The sequence below is a fragment of the Ornithodoros turicata genome, chromosome 4 (assembly GCF_037126465.1).
Source record: "Ornithodoros turicata isolate Travis chromosome 4, ASM3712646v1, whole genome shotgun sequence".
Classification (NCBI taxonomy): domain Eukaryota; kingdom Metazoa; phylum Arthropoda; class Arachnida; order Ixodida; family Argasidae; genus Ornithodoros; species Ornithodoros turicata.
In genome coordinates, this window is record NC_088204.1 from 45,588,674 (window position 1) to 45,614,119 (window position 25,446).

Consider the following 25,446-nt stretch of genomic DNA (forward strand, 5'->3'; position numbering starts at 1 on the left):
GACTCACTCGAGGCAAGGCGGGTCGTTTTTTTGAATAGATGCCGTAAGTTTTTTGTCTTTATTTGAAATAATTTAGCGTTTTTATTGAAAATAACTGCTTAATATCGATAGATTAGTCGTTCCTCTACCTGCTGCAACCGTTTTTCTTTCTTTATACACGATTAAACTATAGTTAACACGATTTTGCTGCATGTCGTCCCCAGCGACGGATTATTATGCTTTTGTCATTTTTCCTAGTGTAGTCCTCACATCATGGAACACACTGACGCCAAATATCAATTGATCAGTGCATTCCTCGTCTAAATACATCTACTTCTCTTCATATATCCGCTGTTTTATTACAGGATTCCCCCCTTACTTCACGTTTTCGGAAGGAGCACAGAATCCACGGCTACATTCGCAGAGTAAGTATAGCTATATTGTCTCTAAATACGTTACCCAGACCACTTCAGAAATTGAACTAATTTAATTTGACTAATGAACTACCTCACGCGACACACCTCCTGGCCGAAGCATTTCTTCGCATTTCAATGTAAAGCTCACAAGAGTGTTTTTTAATCCAGCCTTAATATAATTCTACTAAAGTAGTAGGCATTATGGTATATTCCAGATATCAGTTTCACCTCCTTTCCCCAATTTTTTTCATCACTCCACTCTCACACTTAACGGCACGACGCATCTCCTATCCACTTACCGATGATTCTTGCCAATCTTAGAAATTTTACTCCCCCACCCAGACTAAATATATTTGTATTGTCTGTAAATAGAAATCATGCCCTGCTCTAGAAATGAATTTCATGTCATTTGTTCAATTCTTTATTTCCAGAAATTGCATGGTTTGTCCTACATTCCATCCAAGCCGTCGGCAGAAATTATTGCATGTTTTAAAAATATTTCTTCACTGCTCAGACTAAACATATATAGAGCCTGCAACTAGAAATCAAGCTGTGCTCTAGAAATGCATTTAATGCCATTTGGTCAATTTCTTATGTGCAGAAATGACACGTTTGATCCTGCACTCCACCTCCCAAGTTGTCATCGGAATGTTTTGCGTATGTTAAAAATATTCCACCCGCACTCAGACTAACCATATTTATATAATATAGCGTACAACTAATCATCATGCCTTCCCCTAGAAATGAATTTCATTTCATTCACTTCATTTTTTATTCACATAATGACCACATTTTGAAAACACTGCGCGCGTCTGCAGAAGTTTGCGAAGTTTCTTTCCATTTCTCCCCACTGATATTCAATAGTCAATTCAATCAAGTTCCATATCCTTATTATAAGCAGACATTCTGAAGCATTCTAGAAGCAAATTTCATGTCATATGTTCATTGCTTTACCACTCAACTTGCACATTCCAGGGCACGACCTCCGAACCACCTGTTGATATTTCTTTCCAAATTTAAAAATATTTTGACCTCACACACATTCAAGGTAAGTTCATAATCTATAAATAGACATTCTGATGCATTCCAGAGATCAATTTCACCTTATTTCCCAATTCCTTTCGTCACTCACCCCACAAATTTCGCTGCATGGCTCATTTTCGAAGCGCTTGCCCATTTCCTTGAAATGTTAAAAATATCTCTACCTCACTCAGGCTCAAGAAAAGTTCACGTTTTGGTAAGTAGAAACCCTGAATCCAGAAATGAATTTCACCTTACTCACTCCATTTTTTGTTCACATAATGGACACATTTTGGAAATACTGCTCCTGTCCTAAGCAGTCTTACATGCGAAATTTGTACTAAAAATATTTCAACCCCACTCAGGCCAAGGTAAGTGCATATCCCATAAGATATCCTCAAGCACTCGAGAAACAGGTTTCTTGTCAGTCACTCAATTATTTCACCACTCAACTTGCACGTTCCAGGGCGTATCATCTCTCCGAACCACCTGCCGATGTTTCTTTCCAATGTTCAAAATATTTTTACCTCACACACATTCAAGGTAAGTTCATACTCTATACATGGGTTGCACGTGACGTCACACCATAGCTTTCCTAGTGCGTTTTCCCTCTTTCTTTAGGGCCGGCGCACTCCGCCTATACGCGTGCTTCTTTTCCCTCTTTCTTTAGGGCCGGTGCAACCCATCTATAAATATACACATTCTAAACCCTTCCAGAAATCAATTTCACCTTACTTCCCACTGCTTTATTCACTCACCTCATGCATTTTGCTGCACGTCCCATTTTTGAAGCACTTGCCTAAGTTTCTTTCCAATCTTAAAAATTTCTCTACCCCACTGTGATTCAGTTGAAGTCTCTATCCTTCCTATCCTTCAAATACGCACTCTCTAGTTTTCCAGAAACCAATTTCACCTCATTTACTCAATGCTTTCCACACACACCACTGACATTTTGCTGAATGCCCCATCTCCGAGGCACTTGCCGACATTTCTCTCATATGTTAAAAATATTTCCAACCCAACTGGATGCAGTTTAGGTCCATATCCTATAAATAGACACTCTGTAGTTTTCCAGAAACCAATTTCACCTCATTTGCTCAACGCTTTCCCCACCTACCTCTTACATTTCGCTGCAGTACGCATCTCTGAGGCACTTGCGGACATTTCTTTCATATGTTAAAAATATTTCCAACCCAACTGGATGCAGTTTACGTCCATATCCTATAAATAGACACTCTGTAGTTTTCCAGAAACCAATTTCACCTCATTTGCTCAATGCTTTCCCTACCAAACTCTTACATTTCGATGAAAGGCCCATCTCCGAGGCGCTTGCCGACATTTCTCTCATATGTTAAAAATATTTCCACCTCAACTGGATGCAGTTTAGGTCCATATCCTCTTAGTAGACACTCTCTAGTTTTCCAGAAACCAATTTCACCTCATTTGCTCAAGGCTTTCCCCACCAAACTCTTACATTTCGCTGAATGCCCCATCTCCGAGGCACTTTCCGACATTTCTCTCATATGTTAAAAATATTTCCACCCCAACTGGATGCAGTTTAGGTCCATATCCTATAAGTAGACACTCTGTAGTTTTCCAGAAACCAATTTCACCTCATTTGCTCAATGCTTTCCCTACCAAACTCTTACATTTCGATGAAAGGCCCATCTCCGAGGCGCTTGCCGACATTTCTCTCATATGTTAAAAATATTTCCAACCCAACTGGATGCAGTTTAGGTCCATATCCTCTTAGTAGACACTCTCTAGTTTTCCAGAAACCAATTTCACCTCATTTGCTCAAGGCTTTCCCCACCAAACTCTTACATTTCGCTGAATGCCCCATCTCCGAGGCACTTGCCGACATTTCTCTCATATGTTAAAAATATTTCCAACCCAACTGGATGCAGTTTAGGTCCATATCCTATAAATAGACACTCTGTAGTTTTCCAGAAACCAATTTCACCTCATTTGCTCAAGGCTTTCCCCACCAAACTCTTACATTTCGCTGAATGCCCCATCTCCGAGGCACTTGCGGACATTTCTCTCATATGTTAAAAATATTTCCAACCCAACTGGATGCAGTTTAGGTCCATATCCTATAAATAGACACTCTCTAGTTTTCCAGAAACCAATTTCACCTCATTTGCTCAAGGCTTTCCCCACCAAACTCTTACATTTCGATGAAAGGCCCATCTCCGAGGCGCTTGCGGACATTTCTCTCATATGTTAAAAATATTTCCACCTCAACTGGATGCAGTTTAGGTCCATATCCTATAAATAGACACTCTGTAGTTTTCCAGAAACCAATTTCACCTCATTTGCTCAATGCTTTCCCTACCAAACTCTTACATTTCGATGAAAGGCCCATCTCCGAGGCGCTTGCGGACATTTCTCTCATATGTTAAAAATATTTCCACCTCAACTGGATGCAGTTTAGGTCCATATCCTATAAGTAGACACTCTGTAGTTTTCCAGAAACCAATTTCACCTCATTTGCTCAATGCTTTCCCTACCAAACTCTTACATTTCGATGAAAGGCCCATCTCCGAGGCGCTTGCCGACATTTCTCTCATATGTTAAAAATATTTCCACCTCAACTGGATGCAGTTTAGGTCCATATCCTCTTAGTAGACACTCTCTAGTTTTCCAGAAACCAATTTCACCTCATTTGCTCAAGGCTTTCCCCACCAAACTCTTACATTTCGCTGAATGCCCCATCTCCGAGGCACTTGCGGACATTTCTCTCATATGTTAAAAATATTTCCACCTCAACTGGATGCAGTTTAGGTCCATATCTTATAAATAGACACTCTGTAGTTTTCCAGAAACCAATTTCACCTCATTTGCTCAAGGCTTTCCCCACCAAACTCTTACATTTCGCTGAATGCCCCATCTCCGAGGCACTTGCGGACATTTCTCTCATATGTTAAAAATATTTCCAACCCAACTGGATGCAGTTTAGGTCCATATCCTATAAATAGACACTCTCTAGTTTTCCAGAAACCAATTTCACCTCATTTGCTCAAGGCTTTCCCCACCAAACTCTTACATTTCGCTGAATGCCCCATCTCCGAGGCACTTGCGGACATTTCTCTCATATGTTAAAAATATTTCCAACCCAACTGGATGCAGTTTAGGTCCATATCCTCTTAGTAGACACTCTCTAGTTTTCCAGAAACCAATTTCACCTCATTTGCTCAAGGCTTTCCCCACCAAACTCTTACATTTCGCTGAATGCCCCATCTCCGAGGCACTTGCGGACATTTCTCTCATATGTTAAAAATATTTCCAACCCAACTGGATGCAGTTTAGGTCCATATCCTATAAATAGACACTCTCTAGTTTTCCAGAAACCAATTTCACCTCATTTGCTCAAGGCTTTCCCCACCAAACTCTTACATTTCGCTGAATGCCCCATCTCCGAGGCACTTGCGGACATTTCTCTCATATGTTAAAAATATTTCCACCTCAACTGGATGCAGTTTAGGTCCATATCCTATAAGTAGACACTCTGTAGTTTTCCAGAAACCAATTTCACCTCATTTGCTCAATGCTTTCCCTACCAAACTCTTACATTTCGATGAAAGGCCCATCTCCGAGGCGCTTGCGGACATTTCTCTCATATGTTAAAAATATTTCCACCTCAACTGGATGCAGTTTAGGTCCATATCCTATAAATAGACACTCTGTAGTTTTCCAGAAACCAATTTCACCTCATTTGCTCAATGCTTTCCCCACCAAACTCTTACATTTCGCTGAACGGCCCATCTCCGAGGCACTTGCCGACATTTCTCTCATATGTTAAAAATATTTCCACCCCAACTGGATGCAGTTTAGGTCCATATCCTACAAATAGACACTCTCTAGTTTTCCAGAAACCAATTTCACCTCATTTGCTCAATGCTTTCCCTACCAAACTCTTACATTTCGCTCAAAGGGCCATCTCCGAGGCACTTGCCGACATTTCTCTCATATGTTAAAAATATTTCCACCCCAACTGGATGCAGTTTAGGTCCATATCCTACAAATAGACACTCTCTAGTTTTCCAGAAACCAATTTCACCTCATTTGCTCAATGCTTTCCCTACCAAACTCTTACATTTCGCTCAAAGGGCCATCTCCGAGGCACTTGCCGACATTTCTCTCATATGTTAAAGATATTTCCACCCCAACTGGATGCAGTTTTAGTCCATGTCCTACAAATAGACACTCTGTAGTTTTCCAGAAACCAATTTCACCTCATTTGCTCAATGCTTTCCCCACCAAACTCTTACATTTCGCTGCAGTACGCATCTCCGAGGCACTTGCCGACATTTCTCTCATATGTTAAAAATATTTCCAACCCAACTGGATGCAGTTTAGGTCCATATCCTATAAATAGACACTCTGTAGTTTTCCAGAAACCAATTTCACCTCATTTGCTCAACGCTTTCCCCACCTACCTCTTACATTTCGCTGCAGTACGCATCTCTGAGGCACTTGCGGACATTTCTTTCATATGTTAAAAATATTTCCAACCCAACTGGATGCAGTTTACGTCCATATCCTATAAATAGACACTCTGTAGTTTTCCAGAAACCAATTTCACCTCATTTGCTCAATGCTTTCCCTACCAAACTCTTACATTTCGATGAAAGGCCCATCTCCGAGGCGCTTGCCGACATTTCTCTCATATGTTAAAAATATTTCCACCTCAACTGGATGCAGTTTAGGTCCATATCCTCTTAGTAGACACTCTCTAGTTTTCCAGAAACCAATTTCACCTCATTTGCTCAAGGCTTTCCCCACCAAACTCTTACATTTCGCTGAATGCCCCATCTCCGAGGCACTTTCCGACATTTCTCTCATATGTTAAAAATATTTCCACCCCAACTGGATGCAGTTTAGGTCCATATCCTATAAGTAGACACTCTGTAGTTTTCCAGAAACCAATTTCACCTCATTTGCTCAATGCTTTCCCTACCAAACTCTTACATTTCGATGAAAGGCCCATCTCCGAGGCGCTTGCCGACATTTCTCTCATATGTTAAAAATATTTCCAACCCAACTGGATGCAGTTTAGGTCCATATCCTCTTAGTAGACACTCTCTAGTTTTCCAGAAACCAATTTCACCTCATTTGCTCAAGGCTTTCCCCACCAAACTCTTACATTTCGCTGAATGCCCCATCTCCGAGGCACTTGCCGACATTTCTCTCATATGTTAAAAATATTTCCAACCCAACTGGATGCAGTTTAGGTCCATATCCTATAAATAGACACTCTGTAGTTTTCCAGAAACCAATTTCACCTCATTTGCTCAAGGCTTTCCCCACCAAACTCTTACATTTCGCTGAATGCCCCATCTCCGAGGCACTTGCGGACATTTCTCTCATATGTTAAAAATATTTCCAACCCAACTGGATGCAGTTTAGGTCCATATCCTATAAATAGACACTCTCTAGTTTTCCAGAAACCAATTTCACCTCATTTGCTCAAGGCTTTCCCCACCAAACTCTTACATTTCGATGAAAGGCCCATCTCCGAGGCGCTTGCGGACATTTCTCTCATATGTTAAAAATATTTCCACCTCAACTGGATGCAGTTTAGGTCCATATCCTATAAATAGACACTCTGTAGTTTTCCAGAAACCAATTTCACCTCATTTGCTCAATGCTTTCCCTACCAAACTCTTACATTTCGATGAAAGGCCCATCTCCGAGGCGCTTGCGGACATTTCTCTCATATGTTAAAAATATTTCCACCTCAACTGGATGCAGTTTAGGTCCATATCCTATAAGTAGACACTCTGTAGTTTTCCAGAAACCAATTTCACCTCATTTGCTCAATGCTTTCCCTACCAAACTCTTACATTTCGATGAAAGGCCCATCTCCGAGGCGCTTGCCGACATTTCTCTCATATGTTAAAAATATTTCCACCTCAACTGGATGCAGTTTAGGTCCATATCCTCTTAGTAGACACTCTCTAGTTTTCCAGAAACCAATTTCACCTCATTTGCTCAAGGCTTTCCCCACCAAACTCTTACATTTCGCTGAATGCCCCATCTCCGAGGCACTTGCGGACATTTCTCTCATATGTTAAAAATATTTCCACCTCAACTGGATGCAGTTTAGGTCCATATCTTATAAATAGACACTCTGTAGTTTTCCAGAAACCAATTTCACCTCATTTGCTCAAGGCTTTCCCCACCAAACTCTTACATTTCGCTGAATGCCCCATCTCCGAGGCACTTGCGGACATTTCTCTCATATGTTAAAAATATTTCCAACCCAACTGGATGCAGTTTAGGTCCATATCCTATAAATAGACACTCTCTAGTTTTCCAGAAACCAATTTCACCTCATTTGCTCAAGGCTTTCCCCACCAAACTCTTACATTTCGCTGAATGCCCCATCTCCGAGGCACTTGCGGACATTTCTCTCATATGTTAAAAATATTTCCAACCCAACTGGATGCAGTTTAGGTCCATATCCTCTTAGTAGACACTCTCTAGTTTTCCAGAAACCAATTTCACCTCATTTGCTCAAGGCTTTCCCCACCAAACTCTTACATTTCGCTGAATGCCCCATCTCCGAGGCACTTGCGGACATTTCTCTCATATGTTAAAAATATTTCCAACCCAACTGGATGCAGTTTAGGTCCATATCCTATAAATAGACACTCTCTAGTTTTCCAGAAACCAATTTCACCTCATTTGCTCAAGGCTTTCCCCACCAAACTCTTACATTTCGCTGAATGCCCCATCTCCGAGGCACTTGCGGACATTTCTCTCATATGTTAAAAATATTTCCACCTCAACTGGATGCAGTTTAGGTCCATATCCTATAAGTAGACACTCTGTAGTTTTCCAGAAACCAATTTCACCTCATTTGCTCAATGCTTTCCCTACCAAACTCTTACATTTCGATGAAAGGCCCATCTCCGAGGCGCTTGCGGACATTTCTCTCATATGTTAAAAATATTTCCACCTCAACTGGATGCAGTTTAGGTCCATATCCTATAAATAGACACTCTGTAGTTTTCCAGAAACCAATTTCACCTCATTTGCTCAATGCTTTCCCCACCAAACTCTTACATTTCGCTGAACGGCCCATCTCCGAGGCACTTGCCGACATTTCTCTCATATGTTAAAAATATTTCCACCCCAACTGGATGCAGTTTAGGTCCATATCCTACAAATAGACACTCTCTAGTTTTCCAGAAACCAATTTCACCTCATTTGCTCAATGCTTTCCCTACCAAACTCTTACATTTCGCTCAAAGGGCCATCTCCGAGGCACTTGCCGACATTTCTCTCATATGTTAAAAATATTTCCACCCCAACTGGATGCAGTTTAGGTCCATATCCTACAAATAGACACTCTCTAGTTTTCCAGAAACCAATTTCACCTCATTTGCTCAATGCTTTCCCTACCAAACTCTTACATTTCGCTCAAAGGGCCATCTCCGAGGCACTTGCCGACATTTCTCTCATATGTTAAAGATATTTCCACCCCAACTGGATGCAGTTTTAGTCCATGTCCTACAAATAGACACTCTGTAGTTTTCCAGAAACCAATTTCACCTCATTTGCTCAATGCTTTCCCCACCAAACTCTTACATTTCGCTGCAGTACGCATCTCCGAGGCACTTGCCGACATTTCTCTCATATGTTAAAAATATTTCCACCCCAACTGGATGCAGTTTAGGTGCATATCCTACAAATAGACACTCTGTAGTTTTCCAGAAACCAATTTCACCTCATTTGCTCAATGCTTTCTCTACCAAACTCTTACATTCCGCTCAAAGGGCCATCTCCGAGGCACTTGCCGACATTTCTCTCATATGTTAAAAATATTTCCACTCCAACTGGATGCAGTTTAGGTCCATATCCTATAAATAGACACTCTCTAGTTTTCCAGAAACCAATTTCACCTCATTTGCCCAATGCTTTCCCCACCCACCTCTGACATTTCGCTGCAGTACCCATCTCCGAGGCACTTGCCGACATTTCTCTCATATGTTAAAAATATTTCCACCCCAACTGGATGCAGTTTAGGTCCATATCCTATAAGTAGACACTCTGTAGTTTTCCAGAAACCAATTTCACCTCATTTGCTCAATGCTTTCTCTACCAAACTCTTACATTCCGCTCAAAGGGCCATCTCCGAGGCACTTGCCGACATTTCTCTCATATGTTAAAAATATTTCCACTCCAACTGGATGCAGTTTAGGTCCATATCCTATAAATAGACACTCTCTAGTTTTCCAGAAACCAATTTCACCTCATTTGCCCAATGCTTTCCCCACCCACCTCTGACATTTCGCTGCAGTACCCATCTCCGAGGCACTTGCCGACATTTCTCTCATATGTTAAAAATATTTTCACCCCAACTGGATGCAGTTTAGGTCCATATCCTATAAGTAGACACTCTGTAGTTTTCCAGAAACCAATTTCACCTCATTTGCTCTATGCTTTCCCCACCAAACTCCTACATTTCGCTGAACGGCCCATCTCCGAGGCACTTGCCGACATTTCTCTCATATGTTAAAATTATTTCCACCCCAACTGGATGCAGTTTAGGTCCATGTCCTACAAGTAGACACTCTTTAGTATTCCAGAAACCAATTTCACCTCATTTGCTCAATGCTTTCCCTACCAACCTCTTACATTTCGCTGCAGTACGCATCTCCGAGGCACTTGCCGACATTTCTCTCATATGTTAAAAATATTTCCACCCCAACTGGATGCAGTTTAGGTGCATATCCTACAAATAGACACCCTGTAGTTTTCCAGAAACCAATTTCACCTCATTTGCTCTATGCTTTCCCCACCAAACTCCTACATTTCGCTGAACGGCCCATCTCCGAGGCACTTGCCGACATTTCTCTCATATGTTAAAAATATTTCCACCCCAACTGGATGTAGTTTAGGTCCATATCCTATAAGTAGACACTCTGTAGTTTTCCAGAAACCAATTTCACCTCATTTGCTCAATGCTTTCCACACACACCACTGACATTTCGCTGAACGGCCCATCTCCGAGGCACTTGCCGACATTTCTCTCATATGTTAAAAATATTTCCACCCCAACTGGATGCAGTTTAGGTCCATATCCTATAAGTACACACTCTGTAGTTTTCCAGAAACCAATTTCACCTCCTTTGCTCAATGCTTTCCCTACCAAACTCTTACATTTCGATGAAAGGCCCATCTCAAAGGCACTAGCCGACATTTCTTTCATATGTTAAAAATATTTCCAACCCAACTGGATGCAGTTTATGTCCATATCCTATAAGTAGACACTCTGTAGTTTTCCAGAAACCAATTTCACCTCATTTGCTCAATGCTTTCCCCACACACCTCTTAGATTTCGCTTCAGTAGCCATCTCCGAGGCACTTGCCAACATTTCTTTTCAATGTTAAAAATATTTCCACCCTAGTGAGGTTTAGTTTCGGTCCATGTCCAATAAAAAGATACTCTGAAGCACTCCTGCAATCTGTTTCTTCTCATTCACTCCACTTTTTTATTCACAGAGGCCTAATTTTGAACACGCTGCTACTGTCCAGTGCAGCTTGAGCAGTTTCTTTCCAATGTTAAAAATATTTCTTCCCCAAACAGATTGGGATAATATTGATACGTGACGAAGTGTGGGAGCCGCGCGGCACCCACACTACTAATAATAACTTCATATATTATATATAACTTCATAACTTCATATCCTATAACTAGACATCTCTAAGGAATCCAAAAACAGATTTCACATCATGTACTCAATTCTTTCATTACTAGCCTCACACATTTTGCATGCATAGCTTACGTCTGAAGCACTTACGTTTGTCAATGTTAAGTATATTAGGTTAGGTTGAACCTCTACTGAGGTTGTGGACGCCTCCAGTGTACTATAAGTAGATAGTCTGAAGAGCTCCAAAAATTAATTTCATTTCATTCAATTTTTTGTTAACATATTTGCAAAATTTTTAAAAGACTGCTCGTGTCTGCAAGAATTTGCACAATTTCTTTGATATTAAAAATATTTTCTCCCCACTGGTATTGAATTTAATTGAGTATCCTATAAGTAGACATTGTGAAGCATTCCAGAACCACATTTTCTGTCATTTACTGAATTCTTTCATTACTCAACTTGCATATTCCAGGGCACATCTCCAAACCGCCTGCCAATGTTTGTTTTCAATGTTAAACATATTCTACGTTACATTCCAAAAATCAATTTCACTTCATTTTCTCAATCCTTTCATCACTCTCCCCACGCACTTCTCCTCACTGCCCGTTTCTGAAGCATTTGCCCATATCCCTTTCCGATGTTAGGTACAAATATTTCTCCTCCACCGAGATGCAATTTAAGTCAATGTACTAAATGTAGCTATTCTGAAGCATTCCAGAAATGAATTTCACCTCATTCACTTCATTATTTTATTCACAGATTATGAAAAACATTTTATATTATATTTTACACATTATTTTATATTATTCAGAGGCCACGTTTTTAAAATACGGCTCCGGTCTGGAGCAATTTGCAAATCTGATATCCTGATGCATTCCAGAAACAAATGTCATGTCATTTACTCAATTCTTTCATTACTGAACTTGCACATTCTAGTGACAAATCTTTAGACCACTTGCCAATGTTTCTTTTCAATGCTAAAAATATATCTACCTCACACAGATTCGAGGTAAGTTCATGAAGAAAATAATATGAGGCACACCGGTGAATGTAGAAAGATGCACTTGAGTCTGGCTAAGAAAAGAAAGTTAACCACACACACTGGGCTCAAACCATCACATACTTTTAATGGACTTAGAATTCATAGATAAAGATAGTGTAAAATTGGAAGGGGGAGTTCAACAGAAGGCATGCTGGTGCCGATTGCTGATGTTGTTTGGAGAGATCATTCTTCCACATGACTGGAAAGGTGGTACAGCTTGGGACAAAAGTTTACGGAACACCGAGGTGTCGCATTTAGCTGTTGGGACGACCCCCTGGCAGCCAAAAGGAGCAGACACACATACTGAAAAATTAACAGAATAGCCGGTCACCTGTTTCTTGTTCGATCTCTTCCTAATATCTAACAGGGGGCCGCTCGGATGAAGAAATGTGCCAGTGCCGTGTTCCGTAAACTTTTGTCCCAAGCTGTACCACTCCATAAATCAGGAGACAAGCATTGTGCAAGAGGAGCAACAATTATTGCCCCATAATTTCATGTACAATACTAGTGCACATTATCTAACACCTAAAATTCTGTTCCTCCTTCTCTCCATATCAACGCGGTATTAGAAAAAAAATTGTTGTGAAACGCGGCTAGTCCCTTTTCTTATGACTTTCATGTCACACTGGATCACAAGTTCTGCATGAACTGCAGATTTCTTTACTTCTCGAAGGCATCCAATAACGTATCACACTCTCTCTTTTTTTTCTTTTTTTCATCAATTGCACAATATTGGCATTGATGATAAAATTCTATCTTGGATACATTCCTTGACTAATCGCTCACAGTTTGTCTCTATGAACGATAATGAATCCAGTCTAACGCCTGTCCTCTCTGGAGTTCGCGAAGATTCTGTCCTTGGACCACTTCTCTTTCTCATATACAGTCGTGTCTCATTATCCAGACACTTCAGTAGTCATCCCTTTTCATCTGGATACCAGATAACTGAACCAAGCAAGCTTCTGGGAAAACCTTAAAATTGATACTCCTGCCTACTCCCTGGGTCTTTTTTGTTTGTTCCCTGGCACATGAATTTTTACCAATTTGAAAGTATGGGCCACCAAACAGTCCCATCTTTAGCCCTTTCCGGGAGAACCAGACAAATTTAAAACTCTCCTTTATAGCTCCAGAAAAGGGAACAAAAAAAAAGATTACTTCAAAAAATCATGCAAAGGGAACCAATTGCAATCAATAGTAATGTGTGACAGAATTCTGGTCACACCCACAGCATGCACTGAGTCAACCTGCTAATGTCTCAGAAAGTTGGTCTTCTTCCAGGATAACCGGGACCAAGTCCTATTGTAGCTGGCTCGTTCTCGGTAATGCAAGTTTTCCAGATATGTGAAATCTGGATAAGCGAAGCATAACTATACATTAATAACCTTCCAAATGATCTTACATCAATGATTTATCCAGACCCCCCCATAAAATCTAGCGAGATTGCAGAATATTGAGTGACAAGCATGTAAATATACCCTCCCCCCCAAAAAAAGAACCAAATTCTGGTGATAATTTCTCGCTCTAATAAAGTGCATGTGACTTATTCCATTAATAACATTCCATTTGAATCCGTATCACCATGGTCTCTGTGTATCACTTTACAAATACCTCATAATTTTCATTTCATCTAACCTGTCCTGGCTCCCTCATGTTGAACACATCACTACCAACGAATCTCGAGCTCCAGGTTACACCTCTGAATTTTTTTCATCCACTCCAACTATAGTGACTGTATAAATTACTAGCCCTTCCTAAGTTGGAAAACACAGCTCTGTGTCGGATACCGACTACATCAACATTTCAAACTCAATAGAAACAGTACAATGCAGGACAGCCTGTTCATATTTGGTAACTACAATGCCAGTATCACTGCTATGAAACATATCCTCCATCTGCTTCTACTTTGCACTTGTCAAAACATAACTAGTCCTTGTTTCGACAAGATTTATTATCATTCATAATAATCACCTCAGAGAATCTTTGGTCTAGCAGGCTATATATATATCTCATATCGTGCCGATCACCTGTAGAAAGTGGGTATTCCCTGATGTTCAAGGAAGTCATTTCTGAATTCATTTCTTCCTCGTATGTCGTAGTGGAACCGCCTTCCCGGTACCATCGTCAAGCAATTCAAGAACTGGTTATGTGTGCATGTGTTTTCATTCCACATGTTGTACACTTGTGCTGTATTTTTTGCTCTCTAATAGGCTCAATTTCTTCATTTTTTCCACATTCTTTTCAATTCACGTTGTGCAGTTTTGTACATGTGAACCTAATTTGGAAATATTTTTGTGTGCTGCTTATATTAACATCGTACCAATTTTTAATCCACTCCTGGCTCGATGTAAAGAAAAACTAAGAGATTGTGAAGCTACGTGGAACCCTTGTGAGAATCATTGTGCAGTATGGAGCACACACATATATATATATATATATATACATGAAAAAAAAAGGTGTTAGTAAATATTGCATTGTGGTCGTCAGTCTGAACATATATAATGATACCCATGCACTGTGTTGAAAGACAAATCATCTCGTTTTGTGGCCTTCTTCGTTTCAGAAGTGACTAGGTTTATCTCAACAGTGGACAGCCAGATTCTGAACATTCCATCTGTTTGATCCACAGGATTCCATTTGTGCAGCCCAAGTCTATAAAAGAGAGAGGTCAAACAACAGCAATGATGCCTGAGGTGCCTGTTTGCCCCACATGAACACCAACAGTGTAAAACTATCAACTTTGAGGACTACGAATCAGTCAAGATTATTCGTAATAGTGAAAGCGGCACACTTCATCGGGTGACACCTCTAGAGTGAACACCGCAAATTATAGGACTTCATATGTTCCTGTCATCCACTACAATGGTCCAAGTGTTTCACAATGTAGGCAACGTGCAAGAAAAAAAATGACCATTGGCGGCCTGCAAAGGCGTGACAGTTAGTCAGTTGTAACGGCAGTGGCCACGCGTGGAGCCAGAAATGTGCGCTCGCTTGTATGTTGAGGAAGCCATCTCCTCCTGATGGTCCTGAGGTTGAGGAAGTCTCCTCTACTAGAGGAGTAAGAACACACCATGTGACGCCATCGAGAACATTCCACCTCTCCAGCATCCTTTCCGTCCTGTGCGAGTATCACCGTCTCTGTCGTGAGAAACACTGTAGGGGCACAGAGTCTTGGTAGCACCCATCTAAGCCCTACACAGCCACATCCCCCATTCCCTGACACACTTCCTTTGCCAGCAGCAACATTAGCAAGGGTGAAGCAAGTTCCTTAACTGGCTTAAAACTGTACTACAATGCAACTTCAGCTACTGTGCAATAAATCCTCGACTCCAATGACTAACGCGTCTATCTACAAGACAACTTTAGCCCCACACCATTACATTGTTGATTGGTATGAGTTAAGGAATCCTAATTGAATTTTTTAGTGTACCGGATTCAGTGTGCAGAGAAACTGTTGTCTAAGATTGTGAAATGTAAAAACATGTGTATAGTTCAAAATAAATGATATACAATGTGAAAATATCTGTTTACCTTGGTTAGAATTAGAAATAAAATTGCCATATGAATACACAAGAGATGCAGGAATTGCTGGTTACATGGTTCTGTTGTCCTAGTTCCTTGGCTAGCCGGCTACGATGCAGCTTGGAAGAAGGTACATGAAAGTGCTCTTTCTCCACCTATGTGAAGTTGAAGGAGAACGGAGCTCTGAAAAACAAAAGAAAAGCAGGATACCAAGACGGAAGCACAGCAATATCAGAAGTAGATGTTGGACAGCATATATTTCATGACATGCAATTGTCATAAAAAGGAAGGCAAAAAAATTAACAGTAATAACCTCCACAACAGCATAGAACTTGTAGTCATAAAAGTCACACATTAAGCATTTCTTACATTTGCAGGGATTTCTTAGAAGGATTCGGCGTTATAGTATGGGGGAAAGCTGCAAAGTATCAAAAAAGAAAAGAAAACTTGTATGGCAATGAAAATAATTTACTGGTATGCTTCATAACGCCCGGTTACAGGGTGTTCAATTTCTGTATAGATTCCGAATGTCAACCTATAGGATATGGACTTCGATTGAAATGAGTGGAGAACAATATTTAACATTGGAATGAAATTTTGCGAACTGCTCCAGACAGGACCTGTATATTCAAATTGTGGCCATTATGTGAATAAAAAGTTAACTGAATGAGATGAAACAGATTTCTGGAGCACATCAGAGCATCTACATGCAGAATATGGACTTAAATTGAATTTCTCTAGTGTAGAAATCTTTTTGACACAGGAAAGAAGTTTCTCAAACTGCTGAAGACACAAGCGTTATCTTGAAATTTGTCATATGTGAATAAAAGATGGAGTGAATGAGATGAAAATTATTATTGGAGCGTACCAGATCTCTATTTACAGAATATGGACTTAAATTGGGTCTCAGTGGGGAGAACTATTTTTAACATTGGAAAGAAACCTCACAAACTGTTCCAGACAGGAGCTGTGCCTTCAAAATTTGGCACATGAAGTGAATAATGACGTGAAATTGATTTCTGGATTGCTTCAGAGTGTCTATATCATATGTTATGTTACAGTCTATGTTATAGAACATAGACTTCAATTAAATTTCAGTTCAGGTTAAATTATTTACCATTGGAAGGACACATGGGCAAGTGCTTCAGAAATGGGCAGTGCAGCAAAACATGCATGGTAAGTGATGGAAGAATTCAGCAAATCAAGTGGGTTTCTAGAACGTTTCAATGTGTCTCTTTACAGAATATGAACTTGAATATATGTGCGGTGGAAATATTTTTAACGTTGGAAAGAAATATCGGCAGGTGCCTCGGAGATGGGCCTTTCAGCGAAATGTAAGAGTTTGGTAGGGAAAGCATTGAGCAAATGACGTGAAATTGGTTTCTGGAAAACATCAGAGTGTCTACATACAGGATATGAACCTAAACTGCACCCCATTAGGGTGGAAATATTTTTAACATATGAGAGAAATGTCGGCAAGTGCCTCGGAGATGGCCCTTTGAGCGAAATGTAAGAGTTTGGTAGGGAAAGCATTGAGCAAATGAGGTGAAATTGGTTTCTGGAAAACTACAGAGTGTCTACTTATAGGATATGGACCTAAACTGCATCCAGTTGGGGTGGAAATATTTTTAACATATGAGAGAAATGTCGGCAAGTGCCTCGGAGATGGGCCTTTCATCGAAATGTAAGAGTTTGGTAGGGAAAGCGTTGAGCAAAGAAGGTGAAATTGGTTTCTGGAAAACTACAGAGTGTCTATTTATAGGACATGAACCTAAACTGCATCCAGTTGGGGTGGAAATATTTTTAACATATGAGAGAAATGTCGGCAAGTGCCTCGGAGATGGGCCTTTCATCGAAATGTAAGAGTTTGGTAGGGAAAGCATTGAGCAAATGAGGTGAAATTGGTTTCTGGAAAACTACAGAGTGTCTATTTGTAGGATATGGACCTAAACTGCATCCAGTTGGGGTGGAAATATTTTTAACATATGAGAGAAATGTCGGCAAGTGCCTCGGAGATGGGCCGTTCAGCGAAATGTAAGAGTTTGGTGGGGAAAGCATTGAGCAAATGAGGTGAAATTGGTTTCTGGAAAACTAGAGAGTGTCTATTTATAGGATATGGACCTAAACTGCATCCAGTTGGGGTGGAAATATTTTTAACATATGAGAGAAATGTCGGCAAGTGCCTCGGAGATGGGCCGTTCAGCGAAATGTAAGAGTTTGGTGGGGAAAGCATTGAGCAAATGAGGTGAAATTTGTTTCTGGAAAACTAGAGAGTGTCTATTTATAGGATATGGACCTAAACTGCATCCAGTTGGGGTGGAAATATTTTTAACATATGAGAGAAATGTCGGCAAGTGCCTCGGAGATGGGCCTTTCGTCGAAATGTAAGAGTTTGGTAGGGAAAGCGTTGAGCAAAGAAGGTGAAATTGGTTTCTGGAAAACTACAGAGTGTCTATTTATAGGACATGAACCTAAACTGCATCCAGTTGGGGTGGAAATATTTTTAACATATGAGAGAAATGTCGGCAAGTGCCTCGGAGATGGGCCTTTCGTCGAAATGTAAGAGTTTGGTAGGGAAAGCATTGAGCAAATGAGGTGAAATTGGTTTCTGGAAAACTACAGAGTGTCTATTTGTAGAATATGGACCTAAACTGCATCCAGTTGGGGTGGAAATATTTTTAACATATGAGAGAAATGTCGGCAAGTGCCTCGGAGATGGGCCTTTCATCGAAATGTAAGAGTTTGGTAGGGAAAGCGTTGAGCAAAGAAGGTGAAATTGGTTTCTGGAAAACTAGAGAGTGTCTATTTATAGGACATGAACCTAAACTGCATCCAGTTGGGGTGGAAATATTTTTAACATATGAGAGAAATGTCGGCAAGTGCCTCGGAGATGGGCCTTTCATCGAAATGTAAGAGTTTGGTAGGGAAAGCATTGAGCAAATGAGGTGAAATTGGTTTCTGGAAAACTACAGAGTGTCTATTTGTAGGATATGGACCTAAACTGCATCCAGTTGGGGTGGAAATATTTTTAACATATGAGAGAAATGTCGGCAAGTGCCTCGGAGATGGGCCGTTCAGCGAAATGTAAGAGTTTGGTGGGGAAAGCATTGAGCAAATGAGGTGAAATTGGTTTCTGGAAAACTAGAGAGTGTCTATTTATAGGATATGGACCTAAACTGCATCCAGTTGGGGTGGAAATATTTTTAACATATGAGAGAAATGTCGGCAAGTGCCTCGGAGATGGGCCGTTCAGCGAAATGTAAGAGTTTGGTGGGGAAAGCATTGATCAAATGAGGTGAAATTTGTTTCTGGAAAACTAGAGAGTGTCTATTTATAGGATATGGACCTAAACTGCATCCAGTTGGGGTGGAAATATTTTTAACATATGAGAGAAATGTCGGCAAGTGCCTCGGAGATGGGCCTTTCGTCGAAATGTAAGAGTTTGGTAGGGAAAGCATTGAGCAAATGAGGTGAAATTGGTTTCTGGAAAACTACAGAGTGTCTATTTGTAGAATATGGACCTAAACTGCATCCAGTTGGGGTGGAAATATTTTTAACATATGAGAGAAATGTCGGCAAGTGCCTCGGAGATGGGCCTTTCATCGAAATGTAAGAGTTTGGTAGGGAAAGCATTGAGCAAATGAGGTGAAATTGGTTTCTGGAAAACTACAGAGTGTCGACTTATAGGATATGGACCTAAACTGCATCCAGTTGAGGTGGAAATATTTTTAACATATGAGAGAAATGTCGGCAAGTGCCTTGGAGATGGGCCTTTCATCGAAATGTAAGAGTTTGGTAGGGAAAGCATTGAGCAAATGAGGTGAAATTGGTTTCTGGAAAACTAGAGAGTGTCTACTAAGAGGATATGGACCTAAACTGCATCCAGTTGGGTTGGAAATATTTTTAACATATGAGAGAAATGTCGGCAAGCGCCTCGGAGATGGGCCTTTCATCGAAATGTAAGAGTTTGGTAGGGAAAGCATTGAGCAAATGAGGTGAAATTGGTTTCTGGAAAACTACAGAGTGTCTACTTATAGGATATGGACCTAAACTGCATCCAGTTGGGGTGGAAATATTTTTAACATATGAGAGAAATGTCGGAAAGTGCCTCGGAGATGGGGCATTCAGCGAAATGTAAGAGTTTGGTGGGGAAAGCCTTGAGCAAATGAGGTGAAATTGGTTTCTGGAAAACTAGAGAGTGTCTACTAAGAGGATATGGACCTAAACTGCATCCAGTTGAGGTGGAAATATTTTTAACATATGAGAGAAATGTCGGCAAGCGCCTCGGAGATGGGCCTTTCATCGAAATGTAAGAGTTTGGTAGGGAAAGCATTGAGCAAATGAGGTGAAATTGGTTTCTGGAAAACTACAGAGTGTCTATTTATAGGATATGGACGTAAACTGCATCCAGTTGGGTTGGAAATATTTTTAACATATGAAAGAAATGTCCGCAAGTGCCTCAGAGATGCGTACTGCAGCGAAATGTAAGAGGTAGGTGGGGAAAGCGTTGAGCAAATGAGGTGAAATTGGTTTCTGGAAAACTACAGAGTGTCTATTTATAGGATATGGACCTAAACTGCATCCAGTTGGGTTGGAAATATTTTTAACATATGAGAGAAATGTCGGCAAGTGCCTCGGAGATGGGGCATTCAGCAAAATGTCAGTGGTGTGTGTGGAAAGCATTGAGTAAATGAGGTGAAATTGGTTTCTGGAAAACTAGAGAGTGCGTATTTGAAGGATAGGAAGGATAGAGACTTCAACTGAATCACAGTGGGGTAGAGAAATTTTTAAGATTGGAAAGAAACTTAGGCAAGTGCTTCAAAAATGGGACGTGCAGCAAAATGCATGAGGTGAGTGAATAAAGCAGTGGGAAGTAAGGTGAAATTGATTTCTGGAAGGGTTTAGAATGTGTATATTTATAGATGGGTTGCACCGGCCCTAAAGAAAGAGGGAAAAGAAGCACGCGTATAGGCGGAGTGCGCCGGCCCTAAAGAAAGAGGGAAAACGCACTAGGAAAGCTATGGTGTGACGTCACGTGCAACCCATGTATAGAGTATGAACTTACCTTGAATGTGTGTGAGGTAAAAATATTTTGAACATTGGAAAGAAACATCGGCAGGTGGTTCGGAGAGATGATACGCCCTGGAACGTGCAAGTTGAGTGGTGAAATAATTGAGTGACTGACAAGAAACCTGTTTCTCGAGTGCTTGAGGATATCTTATGGGATATGCACTTACCTTGGCCTGAGTGGGGTTGAAATATTTTTAGTACAAATTTCGCATGTAAGACTGCTTAGGACAGGAGCAGTATTTCCAAAATGTGTCCATTATGTGAACAAAAAATGGAGTGAGTAAGGTGAAATTCATTTCTGGATTCAGGGTTTCTACTTACCAAAACGTGAACTTTTCTTGAGCCTGAGTGAGGTAGAGATATTTTTAACATTTCAAGGAAATGGGCAAGCGCTTCGAAAATGAGCCATGCAGCGAAATTTGTGGGGTGAGTGACGAAAGGAATTGGGAAATAAGGTGAAATTGATCTCTGGAATGCATCAGAATGTCTATTTATAGATTATGAACTTACCTTGAATGTGTGTGAGGTCAAAATATTTTTAAATTTGGAAAGAAATATCAACAGGTGGTTCGGAGGTCGTGCCCTGGAATGTGCAAGTTGAGTGGTAAAGCAATGAACATATGACATGAAATTTGCTTCTAGAATGCTTCAGAATGTCTGCTTATAGGATATGGAATTTGATTGCATTGACTATTGAATATCAGTGGGGAGAAATGGAAAGAAACTTCGCAAACTTCTGCAGACGCGCTCAGTGTTTTCATAATGTGGTCATTATGTGAATAAAAAATGAAGTGAATGAAATGAAATTCATTTCTAGGGGAAGGCATGATGATTAGTTGTACGCTATATTATATAAATATGGTTAGTCTGAGTGCGGGAGAAATATTTTTAACATACGCAAAACATTCCGATGACAACTTGGGAGGTGGAGTGCAGGATCAAACGTGTGATTTCTGCACATAAGAAATTTACCAAATGGCATTAAATGCATTTCTAGAGCACAGCTTGATTTCTAGTTGTAGGCCCTATATATGTTTAGTCTGAGTAGTGAAGAAGTATTTTTAAAAGAGGCAATAATTTCTGCTGACGGCTTGGATGGAATGTAGGACAAACCATGTAATTTCTGGAAATAAAGAATTGAACAAATGACATGAAATTCATTTCTAGGGCAGGGCATGCTTTCTAGTTACAGACAACATAAATATATTTAGAGTCAGTGGGGGAGTAAAATTTCTAAGATTGGAAAGAATCATCGGTAAGTGGATGGGAGATGTGTCATGCCGTTAAGTGTGAGAGTGGAGTGATGAAAAAAATTGGGGAAAGGAGGTGAAACTGATTTCTGGAATATACCATAATGCCTACTACTTTAGTAGAGTTATATTAAGGCTGGATTAAAAAACACTCTTGTGAGCTTTACATTGAAATGCGAAGAAATGCTTCGGCCAGGAGGTGTGTCGCGTGAGGTAGTTCATTAGTCAAATTAAATGAGTTCAATTTCTGAAATGGTCTTGGTAACGTATTTAGAGACAATATAGCATTGCTTAGTGTGCGCATGTAGCCGTGGATTCTGTGCTCCTTCAGAAAACGTGAAGTAAGGGGAATCCTGTAATAAAACAGTGGATATATGAAGAGAAGTAGATGTATTTAGACGCAGAATGCACTAATCAATTGATATTTGGCGTCAGTGTGTTCCGTGATATGAGGACTAGACTAGGAAAAATGACAAAAGCATAATAATCCGTCGCTGGGGACGACATGCAGCAAAATCGTGTTAACTATAGTTTAATCGTGTATAAATAAAGAAAAACAGTTGCAGCAGGTAGAGGAACGACTAATCTATCGATATTAAGCAGTTATTTTCAATAAAAACGCTAAATTATTTCAAATAAAGACAAAAAACTTACGGCATCTATTCAAAAAAAACGACCCGCCTTGCCTCACGCTGAGAAATGACGTCACTTCCTGTAATCTCGTTCCCAGTTGCTTTTCTTATGTTGAACTTGTGGTTCAGCCTGCCAGATGGCGAAGGCCTTGTATAGCCCGTTTTCCGGCCACCTGTAGCCAAAATATAGCCAAACACGCAACTATCTTCTAGCCAAAAAATAGCCAAAACGCCCGATGTGTTTGCGCATGCTCGCATGCTACAGATGCTGCGAGAAGCGAAATTTGCCTGGTGCAATCCAGTCTGAAAGGTTCAATGCTCTGTGCCAATCCGGCTGCATAGAGACTCACCTTCCAGAACTTCTTTCGTGTTGCGCTACGAGGCGTTATCAATTGCACACACTTTTAAATTCTGGAGCATTCTCCCTTGCATTATACAGGGTGTGTGCAGAAAAACATGACCCGCATTTTTACGTGTAACTCGTTGTCTACTTAGCCGAGGAACTTTCGGTGGCGCACGACGGCGTATTTATGCGTGCGAAAGCTACAAAAAAAAAATCCTGGAAGCCATACTCAGTGTAAAAAAAATAAACAGAGCGCGAAAACATGGGCTTCCATGCATTAGAATAGGGCGGTCATGACAGTGCATTGTAGTGCATTTCCGTCTCATGAGAGTTATGTGCAGGCACCGCTAGGGGTACTGCCGATGAGCATCCATGTGGGACATCGTTTCGATTTATGCACCGATAGCTCCCCTAGCGGTACTTGAACACAACTCTCCTATGTGCACCATGTTGCCCTTTCACGTACACCCTGTTGTCCACCATGTTGCCCTATTCTGATGCACGGAAGCCGACGTTTTCGTTTTTCCGTTTATTTTTTAAGCTGGGTATGGCTTCCACAATTTTTCTACAGATTTCGCACGCATAAATGCGCCATCGTGCGCCACCGGAAGTTCGTTAGTTAGGTAGAAAACAAGCTACGTGCCTAAATGCAGGTCATGATTTTCTGCACACACCCTGTACTTTGCCCACTTGCTCATATGAATCGAGGGAGCCAGCCGTGATTACCAAACCATGTGCACGCAAACGAAAGCAATGAAAAGCAAACTACAAGACGCTTCTTTGTTTTATTACATGTATTGCACCAGCAAAGCGAAGCTTCAGCACATATGGTGCTGTTAACAGAGCAGCTTAATAACGCAGCTTTCAGGGCCAGTTCTCACTTGGCGACGCCCGACGCGGCGTCGTGAACGGGAGGAGGAGGAGGAGTGTCGTTGGGAGGAACCGAGAGGTCTGCCTGCCTGATTAGGCGGCATGTTTCTCGGGAAGGGAAAGGCGGTGGAGAGGAGGAGAGGAAAGGGTGAAGTGGAAGACCGAGCGGAATCCGCTCGGGGGGAGGATAGCTGCGTCCATGGGCCGACTTCAGGGGGAACTGTGCCGGCATACGCCTATTACACATCTGAGGGAAACCCAGGAAAAACCCCAGACGGCACAGCCGGATTCGAACCGCGGACCTCCCAGTCTCCAAGCGCACGCGTTACCGCTGCGCCACCGGAGCTGGTGTCGTGAACGGGCGGCGGAAATAGACGCGCATTTCCGGAGTCGGGAGAGGTGAGACGTCGAGCCAAAAAAAAAAAAAAAAAACTGCCATGCCGAACTTTTTTTGCGACGTCGGCGAGAGCTGCCGATAACGACAGTTGGCGACCAATTAGGTGACACAGAAAGGCCACGCCTCCTGATTTTTCGTCTGCTTTGCACGACGGAATGCCATTGTGGTGGGAACATGAAAATCGTGCGCGCTGACGGAGCGGCGGAAATACGCCTCTAGTTCTGCCGCCCGCTCACGACGCCGCGTCGGGCGTCGCCAAGTGAGAACTGGCCCTCAGGGTCAAGGAGAACGCACTGACGCAGCCGTGGATGCAAGGAACGTCTGGAACTATGGATTTTCCCCTTGTTTCACACTTTCGTCGTTTCTAAGCGGAACCACTGTCGAAATGCAGAAAATAGCCAAAAAGTAGCCAGATAGCCAAACCCGATATTTACCCGCCAAATGCGAGCAAAATTAGCCAAATTTGGCTATTTCTAGCCAAATCTGGCAACCCTGCTCCCATGGAGGAAGGAAACACAGGAGCGGCCCTTCCAACTTTTGGATTGGGACGGGCGTGCCAGCTTCGCACTGCATTCTGGGATGCTCCTGTCTACCATGTGACCGCTCACGTGACCCCAAGAGCATGCGCAGGCCAGCTCCCAAAGCAGACGACGGGAGCCGTGATTGTCTTGCCAGATATCTGCATTGTGACGAACGCCGCGCGTCCATTTTTATTTGTGTGTGTTCGGAGGTTTACTCTTGGTTTACTCTTCTACTACAAGACCGGTCAGTGTCTGCAGGACAACCACGCAGGACTATAAACATCATTCGCGGCAGCGATGTTTGTGTGACGACGTGGCCGCGTTTTGTGTGTTTGTTGCTGAAGTGGTAAAGCATGCCAGTAATCAAATTTGTACAACGATTTAGGAAAACCATTGAATCTGCAGCTGTAGCACAGCGCCAGCTTGCAAAGGAACGATTCAAGATGACTCTTTCACAGACAGGGATACGAAACAACCGGTCAAGTACGTGCTTACGAAGGAAACGTTATTCCCGTGACCGAGCTGCTTTCTGTTGAACGACAGCCGCAACCGCGGTAAGGACACGTTAACAAAACGTTGTTTCCGCAGTGGTGCTCACATTTTAAGAGTAAGTGACATTGGAAAAGCACGAAAAGCAGCGCAAGCAACAAAGCGTTGCCAAACCGAAACTTTAGAGAGGATCACGTGGTGGACAGGAAGTAATGGCGGTTTTGACAGGAGCG

General features: G+C 41.5%; 2 protein-coding genes across 14 annotated transcripts; one reads left to right on the forward strand and one right to left on the reverse strand.

Moving 5' to 3' along the window:
- Nucleotides 1-2: 2 nt before the first annotated feature.
- LOC135391483 (uncharacterized) lies at nt 3-15,639 on the forward strand. 7 transcript variants are annotated; one of them, XR_010421971.1, is made up of 7 exons: nt 3-43; nt 345-404; nt 997-1,052; nt 1,371-1,632; nt 1,736-1,786; nt 1,882-1,958; nt 14,749-15,639. XR_010421971.1 is itself a non-coding variant. In XM_064621750.1 (7 exons), exons 1-7 carry the CDS (start codon nt 39-41, stop codon nt 14,775-14,777), a joined length of 318 nt encoding a protein of 105 aa, XP_064477820.1. In that variant the 5' UTR covers nt 3-38; the 3' UTR covers nt 14,778-15,639. The 7 variants fall into 7 exon arrangements, 2 of the variants coding, with proteins under 2 accessions (XP_064477820.1, XP_064477821.1); XR_010421972.1 differs by having other exon boundaries at nt 1,371-1,443; nt 1,562-1,786; XR_010421973.1 differs by having other exon boundaries at nt 1,371-1,443; nt 1,610-1,786.
- LOC135391482 (uncharacterized) lies at nt 12,188-22,977 on the reverse strand. Of its 7 annotated transcripts, XM_064621748.1 has the most exons (7): nt 22,616-22,691; nt 21,222-21,294; nt 21,033-21,055; nt 20,879-20,932; nt 20,707-20,783; nt 15,716-15,824; nt 12,188-15,257 (listed from the first exon to the last, which is right to left on the reverse strand). In XM_064621748.1, the coding sequence occupies exons 1-6, from the start codon at nt 22,618-22,620 to the stop codon at nt 15,742-15,744; spliced, it is 315 nt and encodes a 104-aa protein (XP_064477818.1). In that variant the 5' UTR covers nt 22,621-22,691; the 3' UTR covers nt 12,188-15,257; nt 15,716-15,741. The 7 variants fall into 7 exon arrangements, 3 of the variants coding, with proteins under 3 accessions (XP_064477818.1, XP_064477817.1, XP_064477816.1); XR_010421968.1 differs by having other exon boundaries at nt 20,879-21,055; nt 21,609-22,705; XR_010421965.1 differs by having other exon boundaries at nt 15,651-15,824; nt 21,222-22,705.
- Between the last annotated feature and the right edge of the window lie 2,469 nt (nt 22,978-25,446).